At 42.9% G+C, this 15,095-nt stretch overlaps 1 protein-coding gene across 2 annotated transcripts in view; it reads left to right on the plus strand.

Annotated features, from left to right (window-relative positions):
* Positions 1 to 1,446: 1,446 nt before the first annotated feature.
* The window catches only part of OCIAD2 (OCIA domain containing 2), a 39,000-nt gene continuing 25,351 nt past the window's right edge, over positions 1,447 to 15,095 (plus strand). For both annotated transcript variants that reach the window (XM_004382910.3, XM_023737355.1), the window contains exons 1-4: positions 1,447 to 1,534; positions 4,989 to 5,116; positions 10,627 to 10,723; positions 13,083 to 13,136. In XM_004382910.3, coding sequence (XP_004382967.1) covers positions 5,051 to 5,116; positions 10,627 to 10,723; positions 13,083 to 13,136 — 217 coding nt within the window. In that variant the 5' untranslated portion in view covers positions 1,447 to 1,534; positions 4,989 to 5,050. The remainder of the gene's footprint in view (positions 1,535 to 4,988; positions 5,117 to 10,626; positions 10,724 to 13,082; positions 13,137 to 15,095) is intronic.

Genomic DNA, 15,095 nt, shown 5'->3' on the forward strand with positions numbered 1-15,095 from the left:
AAGAAGAAGAAGATGAGTAGGAAAAAGCTGGAAGAAGACTGATGTGAGAATTCCAGGCAGAAGGAAGGCTCTGTGTCAGCCACAGGTGGGAAAGATCTGGGTGTATATGAGGAACAGAAAGGAGGCCAATGTGGATGGGAAGAGGGCCTGATGAAGAGAGTGAGCAGTGTGGAGGGGTGAGGCTAGAGGCATAAAGACCAATTAGGACCCTGTGCAGTAGAAACCGATGAGAAATGATGAGGTCCTTCAACCAAGGTCCACAACCTCTTCCAACTGGACATTCCTTGAGTCCCAGCAGCTCCTCCCAGGAAGGATTCTCAGCTAACGTTGGGGTGAATGATATAGGTATTAAAGGCACCCAGTAGCTTACTCTACTGTGATAGGATGTGGGAAGAGATGGATCAAGAGCAATAGAAAGGCTTTCGAGCCAAGCTGCCTTCCGGTTTGTTGACTCCAATCTCCCCACGTGGCTGTGAGCAACCCAGTTGACCTCGCTATAAAATGAGGATAATAGTATTTGCCCTAAAGGGTTGTAAAAAGGATTGCAAATAAGTGAGTGTAAAAACTAGACCCAGGAAGGGTGTTCAATAAATGCTTATTGGTGTGTTATCGGGAGGAAGGGACTCATTTGAAAGACATTAAGGAGATAGAATCTGCAAAGTGGCAGGACCAGGCTAGGGGTGGGGAAGGAAGGTTCCAGCATGAGCTGGGTTTCAGCCAGAGCTTCCAACCGGTTCTTCCCGGTTCGTCATAGCCGAGGAAGCGAAACTGGAACAGAACCAAATTTTTTAGAATTTGGGTGAACCTAACGGTAACCGGAGCGGAAAAATTACGGGTCTGAAGCCCTGCTGGAAACTTAACCTCCCTCTTAGAAAACAAGGGCAGTGTATGCCTTGCATAGCAAGCAAATATCTTGCCCCTTGGATTTTGAGCACAGTGGGAAACAGAGGTGCCCTTCTAGAAAATGGAGGCGAACCTCGCTGCTTTGAATGTGTGGCTCTCCTCACTCCTGCCAATAATCCTATCTCACTCATTAGGCTCCTGAAAGGGCTTAGGACCCTCTTCCAAGTCTTCCATTCCAGGGCTTCTACTGGTATTTTTCGCGTTCTGGTTCTGGTTCCTGATCACCCAAATTAAAAAAATTTGAATCTGTTTCGGTTTCGCCAGTTCCAACCCGTTGGAAGCCCTGATTTCAGCCTAAGCATTGGGCGTGGGGGATGAGGCCACCCACAGAGAAAGGACCTACAAGGCAGAAAAGGGAGGTGCACTTGTTAAGCGACTTAGGCGAGTGAGTGCTACGCGGTGAGGTGAGGGGTCAGAGCGAGAGAAGAAAGGAATAGGAAGGACAGGAAGCCGAGCGAAGTTAGGTGGAGGCGGAGGAAGCCGGGGAGAGGGGGTTTCGACTCCGGCCGGCCGCGTGGGGCGGGGGCGGAAGCCCAGGGAGGCGGGGAGAAGGTCCAGCTGCGGCGGCTGCGGGAAGCGGGCGAGCTCGGGTCGGCGGAGACGCGACTCGGAAGCGAGCGGCACTCCGCAGGTGAGCCCCGCGGCACCGCGCCGGGGGGATGACACGCGGGGGTGTATGGCGAGAAGGAGGTGGCTTCCTCTGCCCGCTTCACTTCCGGGGTCCTCAGGGAGGGGGACACGGGCAGGGTGGCCCTTCCGAAGGCCGCGTGGGCCGGAGTGGCCGCCTGGAGTCGCCCCTTCCAACCCCTCCCCCGCCCGACTCCCGACTCGGCCCCGGCCGCGATCTACCGCTGCGGCCCCGGGGCGGAGGTTGGGGGCTTGGGGTTCTGCTGGCGCCCCTGGCCGAAGACAGCGGCAGATTTCCGCAGGCTTTCCCGCCGATCAGAAACTGCATGACCCCGTCCTCCTGCCCAGCCAACCCCGAGCCCCTATGCCACCACGCATCTTCCCCGTGGTGTCGCGCTCCTCCTTCCCCACTGCCCACCTGTCAGAGACGCAGAGGAACCCCAGACGTAGTTTGCGGGGGGAGAGGTGCACCTGGAACAGGCAGGGCCCTCAGAAGGGTGTTAGGGGACCCGATCCCCACAGCTGAGATGTTGTGGTATCCTTGCTTCCCGGTCTGAGACAACCAACTGCTTAAGGTCTGAATAAGCAAAGATAATCTAACTCGGCCTTAGGTCAGCACCCTGAGGTCAGCGAAGATTTCCTGGCAGTCCTTGGAAAATAAAGCGTCCAGGACCACTCTGACAGCTGACTTTTACTGCTCACGCGGGCACTGTGAGCCAAACGCTGAGCTGGGGCTTTAGGGATCTCATCCCTTATCCTCACAACACCTCAAAGTTGCTAAAAAAAAGGTTTCAGTTCATTATAAGGTCATTAAAAACCAAAAAACCCATTGCCCTGGAGTCGATTCCAACTCATAACGACCTGTAGGACAGAGTAGAACTGCCCCCTAGGATTTCCAAGGAGAGGCTGGTGGATTCCAACTACCAGCCTTTTGGTTAGCAGCCGACCTCTTAACCACTACGCCACCACGGCTCCTACAAGGCCATTAACTACACACACACACAAATTTACCAAATGTCTATTATGTGCCAGACCAGGGGATACAAAGAAAAATAAGACAAAGTCACTGCCTTAAAGGGACTCACAATCTAAAGAGAAAGATAAGTCAACAGTTACACAACATGAAAAGGGCTCCCCTAGAGATGCCTCCCAAGGTGCCTTCAGAGAACACTGAGGCACAGAAACATTTCATCCCTTGCCCCCGTATCACTGGGCTCCCAAGGAGTAGAGGCAGCATTGGAACTCAGGTTTTTCTGACCCCAGGGCTTTCCACTGCAGGGCAGTATGCTGCCTGTACAATAACATTAGGTATCTAAAAGTGAAATTTGGATCATACGCCTGGCAGTTTAGTAACTGCTTCTGTCCTGGAGTCCATCCACCCTCTATGAATCCTTTTGAAAACTCAGGAGTGTCTTTGATGTCTTCAGATCTGACCAGACAGAAGAGGCATTCATCCTTTCTCCTTCTTTAGCACCTTGTACTCAACTCCAAGCCAGGTTGACTCCGATTCATGGCGACCCCGTGTGAGAGTAGAACTGTGCTCTCTGGGATTTTCAGTCACTAATTTGTCCGAAGTAAATTGCCAGACCTTTCTTCCAGCGTGCCCCTCGGTAGACTCAAACCTCTAACCTTGCAGTTAGCAACCTAGCACAGTACTCACTTCTGTTGTTGTTAGGTGCCGTCGAGTCGATTCTGACTCATGGTGATCCTCTGTACAATAGAACGAAATACTGCCTGGTCCTGTGCCATCCTCACAATCATTGCTATGTATGAGCCCATTGTTGTAGCCACTGTGTCAATCCATCTCATTGAGGGTCTTCCTCATTTTCACTGACCCTCTACTTTACCAAGCAAGATGTGCTTCTCTAGGGACTGGTCCCTCTTGATGACATGTCTAAAGTACGTGTGATGAAGCCTCGCCATCCTCGTTTCTAAGAAACATTCTGGCTGTACTTCTTCCAAGACAGATTTGTTCGTTCTTCTGACAGTCAATGTTATATTCAGTATTCTTCGCCAGCACTATAATTCAAAGGCGTCAATTCTTCTTTGGTCTTCTTTATTCATTGTCCAGCTTCGCATGCAGATGAGGTGATTGAAAACACCATGGCTTGGGTCAGGCACACCTTAGTCCTTACTGTTTAACACTTTAAAGAGGTCTTTTGCAGCAGATTTGCCCAAGGGAATGCATTGTCTGATTTCTCGACTGCTGTTTTCCTGGGCATTGATTGTGGATCCAAGTAAAATGAAATCTTTGACAACTTCAGTATTTTCTCTGTTTATCATGATATTGCTTATTGGTCCAGTTGTGAGGATTTTTGTTTTCTTTATGTTGAGGTGTAATCCATACTGAAGGCTGTAGTCTTTGATTTTCATCAGTAAGTGTTTCAAGTCCTCTTCAGTTTCAGCAAGCAAGGTTGTATCATGTGCATATTGCAAGTTGTTAATGAGTCTTCCTCTGATCCTGATGCTCTTTCTTCTTCATATAGTCCAGCTTCTTGAATTATTTGCTCAGCATACAGGTTGAATAAGTACGGTGAAAGGATACAACCCTGATGCACACCTTTCTGATTTTAAACCAAGCAGTATCCCCTTGTTCTGTTTGAATGACTGCCTCTTGGTCTATGTACAGTTTCCTCATGAGCACAATTAAGTGTTCTGGAATTCCCATTCTTCATGTTATCCATAATTTGTTATGATCCACACAGTTGAATGCCTTTGCATGGTCAATAAAACACAGATAAACATCTTTCTGGTATTGTCTGCTTTCAGCAAAGATCCATCTGACATCAGCAATGATATCCCCAGTTCCACATCCTGGTCTGCATCTGGCTTGAATTTCTGGCAGTTCCCTGTCAATGGACTGCTGCAACCATTTTTGAATTATCATCAGAAAACTTTTACTTGCATGTGATATTAATGATATTGTTCGATAGTTTCTGCATTCTGTTGGATCACCTTTTTTTGGAATAGTTACATATATGGATCTCTTCTAGTCAATTGAAACATTGTTTGTTGAAACATCATCATCTCTAGGGGAGCCCTTTTTCATGTTGTATAACTGTTGACTTACCTGTCTTTCTCTTTAGATTGTGAGTTCCTTTAAGGCAGTGATTTTATCTTAATCCCCTGGTTTAATAGACAGTCTGTAAAAAGATCAATTCATTAATGACCTTTAATGAATTGAAACATTTTTTAGGAACACAATTTATAGGTAGTAAAACATTTCATTGTTCACAGTGACGTTGCCCTCTACTCTAGATTTGCCTTGTTGCTGTTAGTGAGATAACTTATGTGTGTTGGTGGGCGAGGAGGATTAGAAATTGAGTTTGCAGATGGTTGCAGATTAAGATCTATGACAAAATGTAAGTTTTCCAAATAGGTGCAGTTGGTACTAAGGATGTTTTTAGGGTTGATACAAGCATTCATTCACAGTAGTGATTCTCTTTTACTTCCCTTAGACACTGGGTCAAGGAGTAAGCAGAGTACGCTCAACTAGAAGAAAAGCAAGGCCAAGGTCATCATGGCTTCAGTATCTACTCATGGAAACCAAGATAAAGATCCCCATTTGCCACCGTCAAACAAGAAGGTATATTTTTAACTTGGGGATCTGCCATGTGCAGAGGAGTAGCACACAGGACTTTAGTTAAAACTCAGCCTAGCCTAGTCATGTTCGTTTTTTGGTTTGTTTTTCAGTCTGGCACCTGTCGGATGGGTTCAGGAAGAATGGAATACGGAAGGAAAGTGTTTGGCTGCCTTGAAAAGGAGCCTTTTAAAATTTATTTACAAAATCCTTCCTTTACTCTTCTATGTTTAGAATCTAGCTTAACTGGCTCTTATGTAGGCTGTTGGTGACTGAAGAGGTTTCCTTTAGCAGAGCAAATTCTTAGTTGAACCTAACAGAATGATGCATTATGCTTGTTTTTACATTTTTGTTACCAAGGCTAATCATACTAAGCATATGGTGCTGGCCGGTGTTCCTAACCAGGACAGCGGGTTCTTAATTACTAAATTAGCCATCAGATTAAGAATCCAAATATTAACATGGGCACAATTTTTCAACTTGTTAAGAATGAATATTATGTGTTTCTGGGACATATAAATGAAGAAAAGAGAAAGTATTGTGATAGGTAAATGGAGTTCATGTTCTCTGGGGTCAACTTTTCAAGGTAAAAACAGTTTATGGAATGAGACTAATGGGCGCAATAGCCCAGGGGCAAGGACTAGAAGGCAGGAGACAAGAAAGCTGTTAATAGGGAAACCAAGGTCAAGAAGGGAGAGTGTTGACATGTCGTGGGGTTGTTAACCAATATCATAAAACAGTATGTGTACTAACTGTTTAATGAGAAACTAGTTTGTTCTGTAAAGCTTTATCTAAAGTACAATAAAAAAATTTTTTAAAAAAGAGGTAAAGAAATATAAGTACCTGGGTACAAGTGACATTTCATTTGATAGCATCCATTGTTTGACATTAATACTTGCCCAGCCTGGATAAAAAACTAACCATGATTATTCCACAGGAATGAAAATTTTTCCAAAGCATACCATAAGAATTCTGGTGCTTTGGAGCTCTGGAAAATTTGTTGGGAGAAAAATCTTTTGTTTGTCCTTTATTTACCCTTTCAAAGTCACCTTGAACTAACTTTTGCAATTATGAGAGACCAACCGTGCCAATTTTTCTTTAACTGTGTTTTAAAACATCTGAATACAACATATAAATAATATGTAATGATATGTTTCACATGCAGTAAAGTTAATAGTGTCCTGATGTAAGACAGAAATCTCATTGGGCACTCAAAGACAGCCATATTGGTAGGGAAGTGTGTTATTCAGAGTCCAGTTAGGAGACAAAAGCCTCACCAGTTTTAACAGGGAGATTTTAACATACATGTTTGTCAGCCAGGCATTGGAACATGGAAGAGGCAAAAGGAAACACTAAGGTTTCACAGAGCCTCCCTAGGGTTTGGGGAATACAAGGAAGAAGTTGGGATGATTAGAATTCAGAAGCTTGGAGGAGGGGTCACAGAGCTAGGACTCAGACTGAAGGAGAGGTGCTGCTGAGCTATATTGGTGCCTCAGGAATGCCGCATAGGGGTCCCATGGAGCTGGGACCCAGACCTAGGGGGTGTGGGGGGACCAGCTGGCTGGTGCTGGGGTTTCTGAAGGGAGACAATGATGTTGGTTCTGTGTGTTGGGAAAAAACCAAACTGGAATCACCTGAGCTATTGGATCAACCTGCTGCCGGAATGAAGCAGTATTGGGTGATGCTGAGAGGAACAGGAAAGAAGGCGAGAACAGAAGGGAGCACATCCCTCCTCTAGCCTTCTGATCTCTCTCTAAGTAGCCCCTGTTGGAAGAGCCTGACAGAGATCTAGCTGGCAAAGAGTTCTAGCCCCACAATCACAAAAAGTGAAATAAAGAGTGGACTTGAAGCTAAGAGACAATAGCTTAATAACAAGCAAAGGAAAGAACAAAATAAAATTTACTTGTCTTGCTTGCCTTAAAAAAAAAAAAAAAGAGTTTATGGAGAAGGTGATATTTACGGGGCAAAGTTTAAGAAAGGCAAACAGGCAAATGATATCAAGTCACAAGGAGAAGAGTTTGGACATCTGAGTTGCCTCTGTGAAATGGAGAGCCATAAAATATTGATGGCTATTACAGAAAAGGATCCCCAGTGCTCTGCTGGGCGACTCTCAGGAACATTTAATCCTGACTGCAAGACTCACAGTAATTGTGATCCTTTGTGTGTGTGCGTGTATTTGCGCGCACATGCGTGTGTGTGTGTATGTGTGGTGGTGAAGAGGTGGGAGGGATTGGAGGAGGAAAGGAGGTGTTCCTTGCTTCTGCGGCAGCCACAGCCAGAAGCAAGAACAGATATTTATGTTGGGCATAAGCTGGAGTACTTGCTGTTGGGGGGTTGTGCTGCGGAACTAAGGTAAGTCCTTCATTGCTGAGACATCGTTTCTACCACCTCCTTATTCTGGGCTGTGGGGAGTTGTAGATAAAGAGGAGGGAGGTTGCCAGCTTGGGTTGTTTGTAGACCTGCAAAGGCATTAGTCACAAGGTCTCTCCACCTTGTTAATATGGCAGCATGCATGTAAAGTGTTCGGGACAGTGTCTGGCCTGTGGGAAAGTGCTCAAGAAATGTCATCCACATTGGAAACTATTACAAACAATAAAAGGAGCCCTGGTGGCACAACATTTAAGCACTCAGCTGCTAACAGAAAGGTTGGTGGTTCGAACCCACCCAGCAGCTCCGCGGAAAAAAGACCGGGAGACCTGCTTCCATAAAGATTATAGCCAAGAAAACCCTAGGGGGCAGTTCTGCACTGTCACATGGGATCGCTGTCAGTGGGAATCAGTTTGACAGCACCTAACAGCAACAACACAAACAATAAAAGTATCTAAAAAAGAACAGTGGCAAAACCAGCAAGGTAAACTTCAAAAGCCAAAGAGCTGCAAAACACCTCAACAACAAAAGCAATAACCCCCAGTAGATAAACGGCAGAGAAGATACATAAATAATCCACACACAATGATATTCAGGTATGACTTCTACAGTAAGAAATAAGTAAAATTTGTTTTTAAAAAACTAATAGGCCGAATATAACAAATTATTCCAACCCAGGTCCAGTTGCAAGGATTGTCTCAGTACTGAAGGACAAGGGCTATCTGGCTGAAAAAGAGAGCCACAATGGCATAAGCTCAGATACTTGGAAAATTGTCTAATATCCATAACATTACTTAACAGCAAAAAGCATTAAGTGACAAGTAGGGTTACTCTAAATAGTGAGAGGCACCAGATAAAAAAGATAACCCTACAAAGCTAGCAAGAATATGAAGAGATGCTGAAACATGTTCATTATCAGAGAAATGCAAATCAAACAATGAAATATTGTTTTATACTTATTGTTTTTGTTGTTAGTTGCTGACAAGTCAGCTCTGACTCATGGTGACCCCACATACAACAGAACGAAATGTTGCCTGGCTCTGTGCCTGTGCCGTGTTCACAATTGTTGGCATGTTTGAGTCTATTATTGTGGCCTCTGTATATTTTGACTGCCTTCAAACCTAAGGGGCTCATCTTGCAGCACTATATTAGACAATATTCTGTTGTGATCCATAGGGTTTCTGTTGGCTGATTTTCAGAAATAGATCACCTTTTGTCCTAGACTGTCTTAGTCTGGAAGCTCAGCTGAAACCTGTCACCATGGGTGACCCTTCTGGAGTTTGAAATACTGGTGGCATAAGTTCCAGCATCATAGCAACATGCAAGCCAACACAGTATGACAAACTGACAGACAGGCAGTGGTTATACCTGTTAGACTATCAACATTTATCCATTTAGAAAACTGGATAATGCCCTGTGTCATAAAATCCTTTCTTTACTTTAACTCTTTTTGGAATCCAGCTTAACCATGTAGGCTGTATAGTCATAGGGGAACTGGTTCAGGCACTGCTTATGGGAGTGGAGACTGGTGCAGCCATTGAGGAGAGCAGTCTAGCTAGAGAATTATGCAGCAGTGAAAAGCAGTGGGTGATATATATATATATATATATAGAGAGAGAGAGAGAGAGAGCGCAACACGAATGGGTCTTAAAAACAGCTGAGTTGAAAACATTAAGTTTTTAAAAAGATACCAAAAGCCACGCCATTTACATTTTTTAAAAAATGCACTTACCCAAAACAATGAATACTTTGCAAGAATGCCTACAAATAAAAGACACACATTAAACACACAAATGGTGGTGATGGGCAGAGGGGAATCAAAGTGGGGAACGTGGATCAGAGTGAGTGAATAAGTACCTACATACATACAAACGGGGAGGGATCCTGAAAAATGGGAGTTAGTTTAGATTATAGCACATCAACATAAGAAATACTATATAATTATTAAAAATAATTACGTCAACTATGTCAATAGTATAGGTCCCTGCGTGGCACAAACAGTTTGCACTCAACTGCTAACCAAAAGGTTGGTGGTTCAGACACATTCAGTGGCACTGTGGAAGAAGGCCTGGCAATCTGCTTCTGTAAAGATTACAGACAAGAAAACTCTGGAGCTCAGTTCTACTCTGTAACACATGGGGTTGCCGTGAGTTGGAATTGACTCAACAGCAATGGGTTATGTCAGTAGTTGCACCAGAAATGAAGTGCAGACCACTTATAAACCTGCAAAATACTGTCAAGGTTGAAAGTAAACTGTGTAGAATAATAAAAAGCAGTTTATTGATGAGTTCACAGTTTAAAAATGCATACAGAAGTATGTATAAATAGATAAACTGTAATACAGTGCTCTGAGTGCTATCCCAGGTGTATAAATATTGTGCTGTAAAGGAAATAACATCCCTCTCTCCACCCAGACAGCAACATTTGTGCTAGGTCTTAAGGGAACCAGGTGAGCAAAGCAAAGGGTGTGAGGAGCATGCCAGGTACAGTGAGTGACTATGGACAGAGGCATAGCCAGGGGCAGATTATCCAGTAAGCAAGATAAGCATGGACTTACTTGTGCTTACTTATTAATCTGTAGTGAACGATTTCACATTTTTTCGCCACATCAAAGATTTTGCTTCTAGGTATGGCCGGCATCTGTCTCTCTCCCAACCCCACAACACCTTTCTAGAGAATGAAAGCCTCTTTTCAGAGTTACAATCCGTGACAGGGTAGATGACCCAGTAAGGAAGGTAAGCATGGGCTTATTTGTGCTTACTTACTAATCTTGCTTATTGTTCACTACCAGATTAGTAAGTAAGCACAAGTAAGCCAATGCTTACCTTGCTTATAGGATAATCTGCCCTGTGCGCATGGCAGTAAGAAAGAAAATGTGTCCTCGGCAGTGATTCAGCCTGACCAGATAGGTGCTCCATGCTCTGTCAGTGAATCATTCTGATTCTCCAGTTGGGATTCTTTCTTTGCCTAAGTCCATCTAGCATTCCCAGATGGGACGCTCGCTGTGAAACTGGTGATTGTTTTGTACTGGTAGCCAGCACAAATTGATGCTGTGTAACGAGTGAAGAGACCTCTCTATCCTCCAGAGAAAACAAAGCAGATGTTTTTCTGATGATTTCAGTTAACTCACTACATAGTTTTCCTTACAGAGCCTGTTATTTTGTCCAAAATCAAAACTCCACATCCACAGAGGAGAGATTGCAAAGATTATCCGAGAATGTCAAGAAGAAAGTTTCTGGAAGAGAGGTAATAACACCCCTCTTAGTCTTCGTTAACACTATATTTGCTCCAGAGTCCTTGGGTGACACAAATGGTTAAGCATTTGACTACTAGCCAAAAGGTTTGAACCCACCCAGAGGTGCCTCAGAAGACAGGCCTGGCAGGCTGCTTCCCAAAGGTCACAGCCTTGAAAACCCTGTGGAGTACAGTTCTACTCTAACACACATGGGATCGCCATGAGTTGGAATCTACTTGATGGCAACTAACAACGTATTTGCTGCAATAAACTCCCTGAGTGTCATGTTAGAATTATGGTAATGATTTATTTTTGAGCTGGCACTTTGCATAAATCCCTCATGAACTTGGATACTTGGGGCTGTTTAGAGTTTAATTCCACGGTGAGACTCTTTAGGACAGAGGTAATAATTGATTAACGAGAACTTCACCTCACTTTCCAAAAAGTAATGCACACTTAACACTTTCCTTGATGTGACCAAGAAAGTAGAACAAGAGCACTGTTTAGAATTTCTTGACTCCGGAAGAGCAGACCTTCCTAAATTACACTAGACTCTAAGCTTTATAGAGTTCAGGAGCAATGCCAAGTTCACTGCTTCATCCCAGAGCATAGCACAGTGCCTAATACATAGCAAATACTTAATAAATTTTTGTTGAGTGAATTATAAGTGGCAGCAGTTTGTTAATACTGCTCTTACATTGTCTTTGAAATAACCTTGTCTGCTGAGTTGCTGCTTCTTTCTGGGCCTTCCTTACATAAGACCAGGGTGTGAACTCAGGCTGTGTGCTAAGGTCACTTCCAATTTTAAAAATTCATGAGTCATCACTTGAAAATGTCATAATAGAGCCTATAGATACACCTCTAATATTTTGCAACATTGCTGATACAGGGATAATTTGTACCGAGAAATACTCATTTTGATTTCTTAAATCATTCAAATTCAGTTTCAACTATTCTGGAAGTAACACTCTCTAAAAGTTGACATTCATTATGCATTATTATGATTACTGATTGTGCTTCTAGAAATTCATGTCTTTTCTGACAAACTATGAGTGAGTGATTTAATTGGACGCTAGTAGATTAACACTTTAGTATGATCCATTTACCTACCATCAGGCAGTGGAATGGAAAAATCAGTTGCTATTTGATTTGTCTTGGTCGCTAGGAAGAGCTAGATGTTTATCACTGCTCTCTGGTTTTGGAAGAGGTCATTTAACACGTTCTGACAGAACTAGAAACTTCTTTTTGCCAGACTAAATTGCCTGTTTTAAAAATCACAGGTAAATGTCACTCATGTTTAACATAAATATTATCGTTTTGTAGTCTTTAAAAAACAGGCAAATCCAAATTGTGGGACAAGATGTTATGAAAGATCAAAAAAAAGGCAAGAAACTGCCCTAGATTAAAGCAGATTAGAAAGACATGATAATGACGTGTAATGCATGATCCTGGATTGAAAAAACCCCACAGCTATGATGTACATTATCGGGCCAATTGGGGAGATTTGTATATGGATTGTGTATTAGTGAACATCATCAATATTATTTTTCTTGAATATGCTAATGACACTGGTTATGCAGGGGAATGCTCTTGTTCTTAGAGGATACCTGCTAAAGTATTTCGTGGTGAAGATGTTTGCGAATTTCAACTGGCTCAGGGGAAAAAAAATGAAAAAACAGAAAGAGAGAAAGCAAATTTGGCAAAATGTTTGTAATTAAGGAATCTAGAGGAAAGTATGCAGGAGTTTATTGTACTGTTTTTTAACTTTTATGTAGAATTGAAAATTTGAAAATATATAGCTAATGAAAATTCCCAAATTCAACAGCTAAGTGTATGTACACATGAAGATGCTTGTGTTGCATGTCGTGATCAAAATCTGGTGCACGTTGGGCATTCAGTAATGTGGAGGATGGAGATGGAGTGGAGTCCCTGAGTGGTGCAAATGGTTAACATGCTCAACTGCTAACCGAAAGGTTGGAGATTCAGGTCCATCCAAAATCACCTCAGAAAAAAGGCCTGGCAATCTACTTCTAAAAAAATCAGCCATTGAAAACTCTATGGAGCACAGTTCCACTCTGACACACATATGGTCACCGTGAGTCAGAGTTAACTCGACAGGAAATGGTAGAGATAGAGTAGCATGGAGTTGAGGTTTTGTTAGGTCAATAACTGTGTGTTGGGCTGAGTTCCTTGGGCAGATTCCAAGAAAACTCCCATGTTTAGGATAGTGCTGAATAATTAAAATAGCAAAGGAATAAAATCTCATTGCTGAGGTAGGAAAGAGAAAAAGCTCAGAGTAATTCTCCGTGACTTCTAGGTGAAATGCCAACTTTTAAAATATCAATATTGAAGGGCATTTTTGTTTTACAGCTCTGCCTTTTTCTCTTGTAAGCATGCTTGTCACCCAAGGACTTGTCCACCAAGGTAAGATTCAATATTTGTTGAGTACTTTAACTTAAGATAGCCCAGTTTTCTGTGGCCCTCCTGGCAACTTTTGGGGGCTGGCCATTTATTTTTTGGTGAAGGATTTATTTCTTTTTGCCTATTTTTAACCTAAGTGCCTATCATAGGCAGAATAACGGCTCCCCAAAGATGTGCTAATCTTCAGGATCTGTGAAAATGTTAAATTACAAGGCAAAGGGAAATTAAGGTTGCAGATGGAATTAAGGTTGGTAATCAGGTGACTTTAAAATAAAAAAAATAATAAAATACGTTATTTGAGTGGGCCCAGTGTAATCACAAGGGTCCTTAAAAGTGAAAGAGGGAGTCGAAAGGCAAAACCAGAGAGATGGTAGAGTGACAAGGACTCAGCCCAACGTTGCTGGCTTTGAAGATGGAAGAATAGGGCCATGAGCCAAGTACTGTGGGTAGTCTCTAAACACTGGAAATAACACGGAAAAGAATTCTCCCTTACATCCTCCAGAAAGGAATGCACCTCTGTTGACACATGGGTTTTAACCCACCCATTTTGGACTTCTGACCTCCAGAACTATGAGATAATAAATATGTGTTCTTTTAAGCCATTAAGTTTGTGATAGTTTGTTACAGCAGCTATCTGAAACTAATAAAGTACTTTTCTCTGTATCAGAGACCCTGTGTCTCCCAGGGCCTCTGTGTAGCGTTGGGCAGATTGTTCACTGCACAAGGGTGCTCTGAGGAGTGGACAAGTGGGGCTAAAATGCAGCCCATGCTCTGTTCACCAAGCCATTTGTCCTGGAGAGAGGCTGCATCTGCCTGAGGAAGGGCACCCTGTCTAATTCATGTAATGGACCGTGAGCACTAGCAGCCACCTTGAATCTCCCCTAACAGACGTCTCTCTGCCTAATAGAGTTTTCTTTTTTTCTTGTCTTTCCTTCTGCATTCTCTTTTTTCTCCCTGCCTCGCCCTGACCAGTAACTCACAGATACTGCTTAGTCCTCAGATAATAATAAGGCACCTAACCCTGTTTAAACCCATTTTATTTAACACTACTGATTACCAGGACTTTAAAAGAAATGTTGTACCCAGTAAACATGATAGAGGATGTTCTCAGTCCTTTCCTGGATCTCAAAGAGGACATGTCTCATGTATCTAGGAGAATCCCACTTGAATCAATGATATTCTCGTTCATAAAAATTTTTCATTTTTATAACTTTAAGATAGTCTTTTTGTAGAAATATATTCATCAGTTAGTAACAAACCCTTATTAGACTATTTTGATGCAGAAAAAAATATGGCAAGGATATCCACAGGGATTATGTTTTATAATATTGAACTACTTGGAATCTACCATCTCTTGCATCTGTGAGAATGTTTGTCCAGGGACTGTGTTTTAGATTACTTTGACTGCTGTAACAAATTGCCTCAAATTGAGTGGCTTAAAACAGCACAGATTTATTATCTAGAGAGTCTGGTGGTCAGAAGTTGGAAATGGGTCTCCCAGGAGAAAATCAATGTGTCAGCAGGACTACATTCCTTTCTGGAAGCTCTAATGGAGAGTCCAATTCCTTCCTTTTTCTAGCTTCTATGGGCTGCTAACATTCCTTGGCTTGTGGCCCCCTTTCGTCTTCAAAGCTAGCAGTGGTGGGTTGAGTTCTTCTGACATGGCATCCCTGTGACCTCCTCTTCTGCCTCCTTCTTCCACATTTAAGGACTCTTGTGATTACATTAGAATCTCTGGGTGGTGCAAATGGTTAATGTGCTCGGCTGCTACCCAAAAGACTGGATGCTTGAGTCTACCCAGAGGCACCTTGGAAGAAAGACCTGGCAATTTGTTTCAGAAAAATCAGCCATTAAAAACCCTATGGTGGACTCCGGCAAGATGGCGGTCTAGGCAGAAGCACCACGCCGTCCCTCCACAACAAAGATCCGAAAAACTAAGCCAAACAGAGAATCAACAATCCT

The sequence above is a fragment of the Trichechus manatus genome, unplaced genomic scaffold (assembly GCF_000243295.1).
Source record: "Trichechus manatus latirostris isolate Lorelei unplaced genomic scaffold, TriManLat1.0 scaffold00101, whole genome shotgun sequence".
In the NCBI taxonomy this organism is placed as follows: Eukaryota; Metazoa; Chordata; class Mammalia; order Sirenia; family Trichechidae; genus Trichechus; species Trichechus manatus.